The following is an 11923-nucleotide window of genomic DNA, read 5'->3' as shown; positions in this document are numbered from 1 at the left end:
AAGACCCAAAAATGTAATTATTATTTCTTTTGTAGAAAATAATTTATTGTATTGGAAATCAGTACTTAATGTTTTCTATTTGTTATGGCACTTAGTTCTCTCTCCGGTAACGTTGCTGTTAGCTAGCAGCTAGTTAGCGTGCCGCTAATATTAGCTAGCTCTCCTCTAACCTTACTTCTCTCCCCAGTAATGTAGCTAACTCACTGCTAAAGTTATTATGTTATCTAGTTCACAGTTAATGTTGGTATGTTAGCTAGCTCTCTGTGAGTATGATATCATGTTAGCTAGCTCACCACTAATGTTAGTATGTTAACTATCTTACCGCTAATGTTAGTATGTAGCTAGCTCACCGCTAATGTTAGTATGTAGCTAGCTCACCGCTAATGTTAGTACCTTAGCTAGCTCGCCACTAATGTTAGTATGTTAGTTAGCTCTCTGCTAAACTTAATTCTCTCTCCGGTGACATAGCTAACTCGCTGCTAATGTTAGCATGCTAGCTAGCTCAACGTGAATGTTAGTGTGTTAGCTAGCTCACCGCCAATGTTAGTATGTTAGTTAGCTCTCTGCTAAACTTACTTTTCTCCCCGGTAACATAGCTAACTCGCTGCTAATGTTAGCTAGCTCTCCTCTTACCTTACTTCTCTTGCCGGTAACATAGCTAACTCGCTGCTAATGTTAGCTAGCTCTTCTCTTACCTTAGTTCTCTCCCGGGTAACATAGCTAGCTCTCCTCTTACCTTCTCTCCCCAGTAACATGGCTAACTCACCACTAACATTATTATGTTAATATGTTTGCTAGCTCACCACTAATGTTAGTATATTATCTAGCTTACTGCTAACAAAAGCTAACTCGCTGCTAAAGTTTGGGCTTTCCCACTACCGTTAAGTGCACTGAAATTGAAATTCACAGTAAATTTAATACAATTTAAGACCTTCTCATTTAAGATCTGCTCTGTGGTGGTTTTCTAACCTGTGGGGTCCTGAGTATTAAAAAAAGGGTGAAAGGGGGGTAGTTATAAAGTATTCAGAGAAACAGATACAAAACTACAGCCTGCCTGTAATTATTACATAACTGCAAAGTGTCAGTGGAGCTGAACAAATGGACAATGGTGTTCATAATATTTTGAATGGACTGAGAGTACGCAACACATTACATGTTAAAGCGTGTTTTTCCACACAGTTTCTGTGTTTGTGACGTGGCCTTGATTTGTCCTGTTTGGTTGAATAGTGACCTGTGTGAAGAAGCAGGTTCAGAGTTTACTCAGGAGCAGCTTAAAGGATGTGAGAGGTGTGTTCAGTTCAGAACAGGACATCCTTTAACTAAAAGAAAGGTAAACACTACTAAAAGTATACTGGTGGACAGCAGCTTCACTGGAAAGCCTTACAGGAAGTGTCAGCAGATGTTTTACCAAGCAGCTGCGTGATCTCTGTTTGAGTCACAAGACCTGTGGGGTCTTTTGGTATTTGGCACCAATACTACTGTTATAATTACAATATGACTGCCAACATGACCAGGGGGGTATTCCAGAAAGCGGGTTCAACAAACTCCATACCTAACCCTGAACTCCGAGTTGACTTACCTCACCGCGTCATACTCAGAGTTTTCAGTTCCACAGCAGCTGATCTGATTAGGTGAGCACAACTCTGATTAGGTTAAACCCAGCTGAAGCGCGTTCACGGCATTCTCAACGGAGCGCTGAAACAGGGATTGACCATGAAAATGAATAAGGGAAAGCACAAGGCATCATATTTCACCCCTATTGAGGAAATATTAATATCTGCGTATACAAAGTATTAAATCATAGTGTGAAATCATATTCAGGCATAAAAGCAGCAAAGCAAATGGAGTCAGTTTGGGCAAAAATAGATGACAGAGTCAATGCGTGAGTTAACATAAAAATTAAAAACTCACAACAATGCACTTAGTCAAAAAACATGGAAAATATTTTAATTGTTGTTTAATGTAATTGTTTAGTTGTTATTATTATTTAAACATTTTTATTTGTCTTAATTTGTAAACTTTTCTTCTGTTTTAAATTAATTTAGGTGTAATCCAAGTGGGATTAAACGCACATGGCAGCAAGTGAAAATGAAATATCAAAAACATAGTCCAAAGTGGTATGACTTGTACACAACTACCTAATGTTTTTACTTTTATCAAGCTTAGTTTGCCCTACAGTTGATTATGGTTTTGTAGCTAATAGGAAAAAGGCTGAGGTAAGAAAAACAGGAGGGGTGCCACCACCGCCACCTTTTACCCAGGCAGAGGAGCTGGCACTTTCACAGAACAGTGGGAGGCCCATCACTCATGGAATCATTAATGGAGGAGAAAATAAGTTCGTGTAATGTGTTAAATATTAGTCCCTTTATTTTTTTTTAAGTAGTACATTTATGATCAGTACATTAATGCTGTGGAAGGATTTTGTGTTTACATAATCCCCTTCATTTAAGGCAGGTACTTTAATTGGAACGTGGGTTCCATCCATGCATCCAATGACTCTTGGAAATCCTAAAATATTATTTTAATAATATCATTATTTATTTATTATTTTTATATTTATTTTATAAATATAATTTTGCAGAGCTACTAATCTTCCACTTCCCATTTTTCTGATAATTTTGTAATCTTTGTTATAAAGACAACCCTGCAATTCTGTGGAATTCCTCTTTAATGTTCATTAAAGGCTTATGCCCAGGAACACCACAAAACTGGACAACAACAGTTTTAAAGTTAGGCATACTTTAAAAGGCTGATCCACGATGTGGGATATTTTAAATGTGTGGCTTTAAAATATTGTTTAGGTATAACATTAACTGCGAGGAAAACCGGTAACGTTCGAGGAGAAACTAAAAAACACGTCTAATCTGGGTCTAATTACTCGTTCAGGACGGAGAGCTCTGCGAATAATTTGCGCTTCAATATCAACTGGATCCGTTTGCATGAGAAAAGTGGCCGTAACCCTGAGTTCGGAGTAAGTTAACCTGCCAGCGAGCATAGCGTCAGAGCGTAAGTTGCTATAGTAACTGACTCAGGTTTAAGCTCGGTTTCTGGAACGGAAAACTCTGAGTTTCCATTAACTCTGAGTTTACTTACCCGGTTTTGTCACTTAACCTGCTTTCTGGAATACCCCCCAGGTCAAACCGTCCTAGCAAGTTCAACCCAGTATAAATCACAAGGATCCCTCATGTAGATCTTTCCACAGTTTATGCACAGGACTGACCATCAAAAACAGATCACACAGGTTTACACACCACACAGGTTTAATTTTCCATTTACTGGTTTAAGCTCTCAATTATGATTTCTATATCATTCTTTATTGTATCAGAGAGTACTGTAAAATGGGAGACCATGTGTCCAAAAACAAAAGCTGAAGAATCACACAGCTGAAAAACAATCTGCATGAAAGAGTGGGGAAGATGGTTATGTATGTAGTGTAGAATTTAGGTTATTACCGATAAAGTGGAATTCTACATCTTATGATGATGATTAAAATTATATATTGTCCCTGAATTATTTATATAACATTGTTCCAACTCAGTTTATTGTTCAGTGTGATTGTGAGTGTCAGGCATATACGCAGTGTTTTGATTAGATGCATGGTTTTTGTGTAGCAATTAATTATACAGATTATTATTACCTTTAGGAATTAATTGGCTGTGAATGTTTGCACCCTTTAAATATCAATGAAACAAGTACAGCAGAAACACCCAAACACTTAGTAACACCAGTGCAACCCCCTGAGACAATATAGCAACCACCTAGCAAAACCTAGCAACCAGTAAGCAACATCATGGCTACCACCCACAGAAATCACTGTTTAACACTATAGCAACCAAAATGCAACACCACACCTTGCAGCTGCCTGGATGTAGGAACCACTTCATCAAAAAAAAAAAAAAATCTGCATTTCTATCAGTAAATATATACCTATTTACATTTTACAAATTATTTTAAAAATATTTTTAGGTGACATTTTACACTAAAAAATGCAATTAACAGAACTCATGACAGTAATAAGAATTGTTAAATGATTAAGTAATGTCTCAAATAATAATTAATTTACACTAGTTAAGACATTATTAAACAGAACTATGTGTTAGTGCTTAAACATATTGCAAATAATAATGAATTGAGACATTAGTTACATTTATTGTAATAATTAATAATGTCTTAATTGCTGTCAATTAATTATTAGTTGAGACATTCTGTTGTATATTCTGTTAATTAAAGTACCATTATTGTAAAATGTTAACCTTATTTTTTCCTGTTGTATTCGTTCATGTATACTACCTCTATTTCTTAAAATGTTTTTTTAAAGATCAAATGTCCAGATCTTTACATTTAATTTGATGTTTTTCACATAACTGTAATAGCAGCACTGTTATGGCTGCTATTCAAACCCAGGGTTTGCTGTTCTGCTACAGGAATTAGCAATACCCACCACTAAGGGGCAGACGTGCTCAACATTACAGGCTCAGCATTTTTCTCTGTGGAAATGTTTTTACTATTATTTTATTGTTTCTATTAAAACCAGCTCTGAAAGTTTAATTTGGTTGATCACTCATATATCTTAATAATATCAAGACATTTTTCTAATATCAATCAGCCCTAATTTAAAGAAGAGAGTTAAATCAGCAGCTCTTTTTTGAAAATAATGTGGTGGGAGCTTTGAGTGGTCCAGCAGAATAAAGCACTGTCATTATTATCTATGTTCTCCGGTTTAAATCCGTGGTAATGCTGCTACTCCATCAGCAGCCAGAGTCCGAGGGTGTACAGTAGGTCATGCTGTTACTCCATCAGCAGCCAGAGTCCGAGAGAGAGTAAAGCAAGTCATGCTGTTACTCCGTCAGCAGCCGGAGTCAGAGAGAGAGTACTATAGGTCATGTTGTTTCTCCATCAGCAGCCGGAGTCTGAGAGAGTACAGTACAGTAGGTCATGCTGCTTCTCCATCAGCAGCCAGAGTCTGAGAGAGAGTACAGTAGTTCATGCTGCTTTACCATCAGCAGCCAGAGTCCGAGAGAGAGTACAGTAGGTCATGCTGCTTCTCCATCAGCAGCCGGAGTCTAAGAGAGAGTACAGTAGTTCATGCTGCTTTTCCATTAGCAGCCGGAGTCCGAAAGAGTACAGTAGGTCATGCTGCTTCTGCATCAGCAGCCGGAGTCCAAGAGAGTACAGTAGTTCATGCTGCTTTTCCATTAGCAGCCGGAGTCCGAAAGAGTACAGTAGGTCATGCTGCTTCTGCATCAGCAGCCGGAGTCCAAGAGAGTACAGTAGGTCATGCTGCTTCTCCATCAGCAGCCGCAGTCTGAGAGAAAGGACAGTAGGTCATGCTGTTTCTCTCTAGGTGGGTACAGAAGGTCTCTCACTGAATCACTCCCATTGTGATGCTGGCTCGCACAGGTGTAAATATGAATGAGGATAAAAAATTGGATACAATTATGAACAGAAAATAAAAATGCAGCAGTGTGATGCTGTTTGTGTTAATTCACAATCAGGAGCTTGGTTTTCAGTCAAAAAAGGTTTAGGGTTGTGTGAAGAACATAAGCAGTATATTAAGGCTTTAAGCGATGAAGACTCCATTAAGGATATTAGTATATTTGATAAATAATTAAGATTAACAATTAATTTGTGATAATTTAGTAATAAAATGATAAAATAATGGTTTAATTTACAGCTGCACTTTCTGTAACTGTATGAATTGCAGTGTGTTGTCAGTGACAGTTGACAGGCTTCTTTGAGCAGTCAGCCAATACCAAGCAGTAGATTATGATGAGGGAGGAATCCATACATTGATCAGCCTGTCTTTCTTTAATGAATGCTGGACATGTAGGAGCCGGGCTGGATCGGTGATGACCTTTGACCCCTGTCATGACTGAAGCCATGAGGTTTTAGAATGTGCATACCCTGGTGAAAAAAATATATACTTAATTGTACTTAAAACATATTCAGAAATGTCTAAGTATGTTGTAAATAAACAGATTTACAATATTTATGTACAAAAATATATTAAAGGTATATTAATATTATGCTCCCATCAAATGTTTGAAAGTAAACTTTGATAATACTTTTTAAAAAGAACAATATAGTGTATTTAAAAAAAATAGATTACTATGAAGGTCACTTTTAGATTAATGTAATTCAAAATACTTCTAAAATACCTATTTCCAAATATACTTTTGTAAATTTTTAGCAAAGTGTGTTAAAAACAGTTGTTACAGTAGTTCACTTAAAGTGCAAAATATTATGTAACTTGAAAGTAAATTAAATCACTACATTTATACAAATAAAAGTACATTTGTAACACACTAAAAATTGTAGTACAGTATACTTATTAAATGTATTATAATTTTACACTAGGCATATTGAAAATATGCGGTTACATACATGAAGTAGTATGTTTAAATATTACTTCCATTTTAGTACATTTAAGTACACATTTTAGCACAATTTATGTAAGACTTTTGTACTGTTTTTATACAATTAAAGTATAATAAGTACAAAAAAGTTGTTCCATTTTAGCACTCTTTAAATATACTGATTAATAATGTGGCTACAAGTTCACTTTAGCATAATAATGCTAAGTATACTTGAATCTACTCGTACTTGCACACTCATAACATGTCTAGTCCTAGTAGAGAAGCGATGCCAATAGAATCACCATCCTCCAATATCTTGACCCCACCACCACCACTCTTATCACTAAACACAATCAAATCCTCACAGCACTGTTCTCCAATATCTAGTAGAAAGTCTTTCCTGGACAGTAGAGAGAAATAATGAAGGAGCAGCTGTCCCAATACTTCTGTCCAAATAGTGTATGTTACACAAATGAGAAATGTGCATTGGCGAGGGCACTCAAAGAAATAAGAAATAAAGACATTAGACCATTTTTCATTGATTTTTGCTATTTTTTTGTATTTGTTTTACTTTGGGAAAATTACATTCTTCAATAAAACATACAAAATATAAACTGCAAAACTGTTTTTATTCAGATTTGTGAATCAGTTTAAGTAATACACTAAAAGGACAAGATTTAAAGGAGTCAGTTCCAAAACTAAAGAAAACCCCGGAATCAGACCGGTTACTCTGTGCTTCAGTCTCAGAGACAGCTGCCCTACTAATGCTGCCCCATCAGTAACAGGACAGATGCTCAGAGGATTTATTTGCTCATTTACTTTACATAACGTTAGTGTAATTCCTGACAACAACAAAATCACTGAGTCACGTCAGTGTTTCAGTTTTACACGTTCTGTGACGATTCTCACTAAATCCAGTTACACAATAAAAGCTTTCAAATGGTGAACGTCCACAGAGGCCCCTGATTTAGGATTTATGTAATAGACAGTCACTTTATCAGAACAGAGAGCTCTTAAAATATCCTCCCGATTATTATATGTGAATGTACACAAGCCAAATTATCACTTTGTCGGCATCAATTTTCAGGCTTTTTTTTGGGCCTCTGAAGGAGTTCTGTTGTATCTGGCATCAAGACATAAGCAGCAAATCCTAAGTCCTGTAACTTCAGAGATTTGATTTCACACCTATCTACTTTTTAGTTTTATCTGAATTAAAATCAGGCGATAGTAGTGCAATAGTAGGTCCAAAATTTGGTCTGACCAAAAAAGGCGTTGTCGGTCCAGATCAGCTTTTCATGTTTCGGGTGGTTTACTTTCAGAACAATTATGGGAAGTTGAGTCAAGCTAGCGTCACCCATTTTACAATGGAAGAAGAAAAAGAAAAGGTGTTGTGATGAAATCTCTTCTTGGATATGTGCAGATGCGTCACACAGCAGTATGGCTACAACTGTATGCTGTAGAATACTGTAACTGTAGAATAACCCTTATTTATAAACAGAAATAAAAGGAATCCAAGGAGAACCTTTTACACTGGTTCTGCTGCGGTTTCTGGCACAACATCTGGAAAGGCAACTCACCGAACTTACTTATCAAAGCTCTTTAAGCTGCTCGCTAAATTGCAGTCAGTGTAAAACCAAAACTAATCAAACCAAATTAAACAATCAATTAATCAGCCCCTTACTGCAACTCCTATAGTTCACCTGCACCCACTTTCAGCCCTCACTCCAACTCCCATAATTCTCTTGCACCCACTATCAGTCACTCACTACAACTCCCATAATTCACCTGCACCCACTATCAGACCACTGTTTCACGCAAAAGGTGTGCTCTGGGTCCGGTCATGCAGCAGTATGAACACAAACGCTTAGACTGGGAATTAATTTATTTACTGTAACAGTAGATTAATCCTTATTTAGCAGCAGAAATGAAAGTGAGGATTATCTTTTACACACATGCTGCTGCAGAGAGCCTGTGTATGTAAAGAGCAATCAGATTCTGACAGAGAGCTAGAATTCGCCACAACACCTGGGAAAGCAACTCACTGAACTCATAAAAACACTCTACAAACACATAAATATAAAGTATAAAGAGACTCCGTCCTTGTGACTGATGACGACAAGATGTAGTAAAATTCTTTAGCCCGTTCACTAAAATGCAGTGTAAAAATAAGACTAACAGGACCAAATGAACAGAATGTAACAAACACATGAAGTTGCGTGCGGACACTGGTCCAGATATTTAGATTTGAAAAAAAAAAAAACACACTTAAATTGAACTTGGTTTCTGCTTGGCATTTAGAGGACTCATACACAGAGAAGTGGCACAGTGTGTGTGACTGGGCTCATCTATCTGCCAAAACACAGTGTGTGTGTGTGTATGAGATTGTGTTTTTGTGTGTGGAGAGAGGGGTCTTTATGTCATTGTGCTACTTTACCACACCCTTCCCTCTACCCAGGCTATGATTTATTTATTTACACACACACACACACACACACACAGAAACATTACCTCATACACCAATCATCAATAATAATGAGTTCAAGTCTCAGCAGTCGTAGTATTTATAAAAATGTAATGATGTACACATTTTAAAAACATTACAGACACACAAGACTGATTTTTCCTGTTTGATAAATGTAGCAAATTAATGCATGCTGTAGATTGTGTGTCATATTTTAGTTTATGATGCAGTTTAGGGTCTAGGACTAATGTGTCAGTTTGAATGTTTTTAAAATGCATATGATTATAATTTTTACTACGTTTCTCACCATGTTTATTTGTTATATATATCACCGATTCGAATCCTGTATCATGCTATTTCCCCATCAGCAGCCAGAGTCTGAGAGAGTACAGTAGATCATACTGCTTCTCTCTCTGGGTGGGTACAGTAGGTGGGGCTCTCTCCCCTCATCACTCCCGTTGTGATCCTGGTCAGTAGAGGCGTCTGTTAGCTGATGCATCAGAGTTTGGTTGGGCCTTTTTTTAAGCACACTAGATACCTGGTTATGATACCTGGAAGGTACCTGTATACCTGGACATGGAGGCTGACTTCACATGTAGCCGAAAGGGTGTGCATCTGTCCGCACCTTTCTAGTGTTGGAAGAACATTACTAGTGATGGGGAGAACTAAGAAGGGGTGGGGTAATTGGCCTTCCAAAACTGGGTAGAAAATGGATACAATTAAAGAAAATAAATTACTAATACACCACTGGAACACTGAAACACTGGAACATTGAAACACTAGAACACTGAAACACCGGAACACTGAAACAATGGAACACTGGAACATTGAAACACTAGAACACTGAAACACCGGAACACTGAAACACTGGAACACTGAAACACAGGAACACTGAAACACCAGAACACGGAAACACCAGAACATGGAAACACCGGAACACTAAAACACTGGAACACCGGAACACTGAAACACTGGAACACTGCAACATCAAAACACTGGAACACTGCAACACCGGAACACTGAAACACAGGAACACTGATACACCAGAACACTGAAATACCAGAACACTGAAACACCAGAACACTGAAAACTGGAACCCTGAAACACCAGAACACTGGAACACTGAAACACCAGAACACTGAAACACTGGAAAACTGAAACACCAGAACGCTAAAACACTGGAACACTGAAATACCAGAACACTGAAACACCGGAACACTAAAACACTGGAACACTGAAACACCGGAACACTAAAACACTGGAACACTGAAACACCGGAACATTGAAACACCGGAACACTGAAACACAGGAACACTGATACACCAGAACACTAAAACACCAGAACACTGAAACACTGGAACACTGAAACACCAGAACAACGAAATACCAGAACACTAAAACACCAGAACACTGAAACACTGGGACACTGAAACATCAGAACACTAAAACTCCAGAACACTGAAACACTGAAACACCAGAACACTGGAACCCTGAAACACCACAACACTGAAACACTGGAACAACAAAACACTAGAACACTAAAACACTGGAACACTGAAACACCAGAACACTGAAACACCAGAACACTGAAACACCAGAACACTGAAACACTGAAACACAGGAACACTAAAACAATGATACACTGATATAATGTGCAGCAATTCCAATCTATTTCTGTTATGAAATCAAAAAATGATAAAAATTTAATGTTTTTTTAGTCAGCAGGGGGCGATCTCACCCATATTATTTTTTACTAAATTGTAATATATACATATATATTTCTTTAACACGTATTTATTTGTATTAACATTCTTATCACCAGACTGCCTCTGTAAACAGCTGTGTATTTATTGAGGGAGTTTCAGCTGCGGCTCCGCGCGCGGGCTGATCAGACTGCTGGAGCTGTTGTTTAGACCCTGACGGTCCCTCATATTTACCTCGAGAGCCCCGGCGGAGAGGCGGAGAGCGGGAGCTGAGACAGCAGCCCCTCCCTCCGGCCGCAGCCCTCACTGCCTCCCGCTCCCCCTCCTCCTCCTCCTCCTCCTCCCTCCACGGAGCTGCTGCTGCTGCTCCTCCAGATGAATGGGAAGAGGGAAGGCATGGCGGAGAGAGAGCGGAGGAAGACCCCGGCAGCAGCGTCCAGCTCCCGGGCACCGCGCCTCGACTCCCCGGCCAGCTGCAGGTGAGAAGCCGCTGCTGCTGCGGGGATAAATGTGTGTGTAGTATGTTTAAGTGTAAGTGTGTGTGTGTGTGTGTGTCCCATCTCGTTTGCTGCCATCCCACCTGGGCTGTAGCAGCTGCTTGTTGATAGCGATGGGTCGCTGATAAGGGAGGAATCAGAGGAGTACAGGCGGTTTATGGGGTGTGTGAGTGTTTGTGGTGGTGTATGGAAGCAGATTGCAGGCTGTATGGGTGTGTCTCTGCTGTTGGGATGGGCAGATAAGGCAGAAGTTTGAAGGGAGAAGTGTTTTTGGAATGAGATGCAGGTTTGATTGGTACAGTGCAGAAAAAAATATATAAAAAAATACAAATATATATACAATAGAAATAAATGATAACAGTGCAGATTATTGTTAGAGTGTTAAGAAAATGAATATTGCTATTATGTGACTGAGGTAGCCGATAATAGATAATAAATAGATACTGAACTGAAATGGCGATTTATAGTTTATGCTACATTGTTAAGGAAAAAAAAGGTATTTTTCCAAATTGGGTCCACCTGATCAGCTCATGGCCCAGTCAAAGCTGCAGGAGGTTAAAGCAGAGAAAACACTAAAATGCTGAAAAAATACAAAGTCGGGGGATGCCAGCACCAGAACTGACAAATACTGGAGTAGGAGTGTTAAAGGGCCCATAGTGTAGGTTTAGTGGTGGGTTTAAATGGAAAATAAAATAGATATATTACTATTGTTATTGTTGTAGTAGAGACTGGTTCAATTTACCACTACAGTAGCTACTGAGCCAGTACATTTCTCTACAAACTGAACATTTCACACCAAAAACTCATTACGACATTACTTTGTTTACCTCCTAATTATTCATCCAGATGATTTTGAAGTGGTGTTATACATTGTTATATTGTACATTGTACATAATGCATTGTTTA

General features: G+C 38.3%; 1 protein-coding gene and 1 long non-coding RNA gene across 7 annotated transcripts in view; one reads left to right on the top strand and one right to left on the bottom strand.

The window, feature by feature from the left end:
* The window catches only part of LOC125782217 (uncharacterized), a 530592-nt gene that overhangs the window by 20057 nt on the left and 498612 nt on the right, over positions 1-11923 (bottom strand). The gene's annotated exons all lie outside the window — the stretch shown is intronic.
* Positions 10881-11923, top strand: part of mapk8ip1b (mitogen-activated protein kinase 8 interacting protein 1b) — a 71581-nt gene continuing 70538 nt past the window's right edge. For both annotated transcript variants that reach the window (XR_007424820.1, XM_022669489.2), the window contains exon 1: positions 10881-10999. Coding sequence is in view for 1 of the 2 variants with exons in the window: in XM_022669489.2 (XP_022525210.2) it covers positions 10896-10999 (104 nt within the window). In the remaining variant the exon portion in view is untranslated. The remainder of the gene's footprint in view (positions 11000-11923) is intronic.

The sequence above is a fragment of the Astyanax mexicanus genome, chromosome 16 (genome assembly GCF_023375975.1).
Source record: "Astyanax mexicanus isolate ESR-SI-001 chromosome 16, AstMex3_surface, whole genome shotgun sequence".
NCBI classification, from domain to species: domain Eukaryota; kingdom Metazoa; phylum Chordata; class Actinopteri; order Characiformes; family Acestrorhamphidae; genus Astyanax; species Astyanax mexicanus.
The sequence above is the reverse complement of the archived record's forward strand: the minus strand, read 5'-3'. Positions and strand labels throughout refer to the sequence as shown.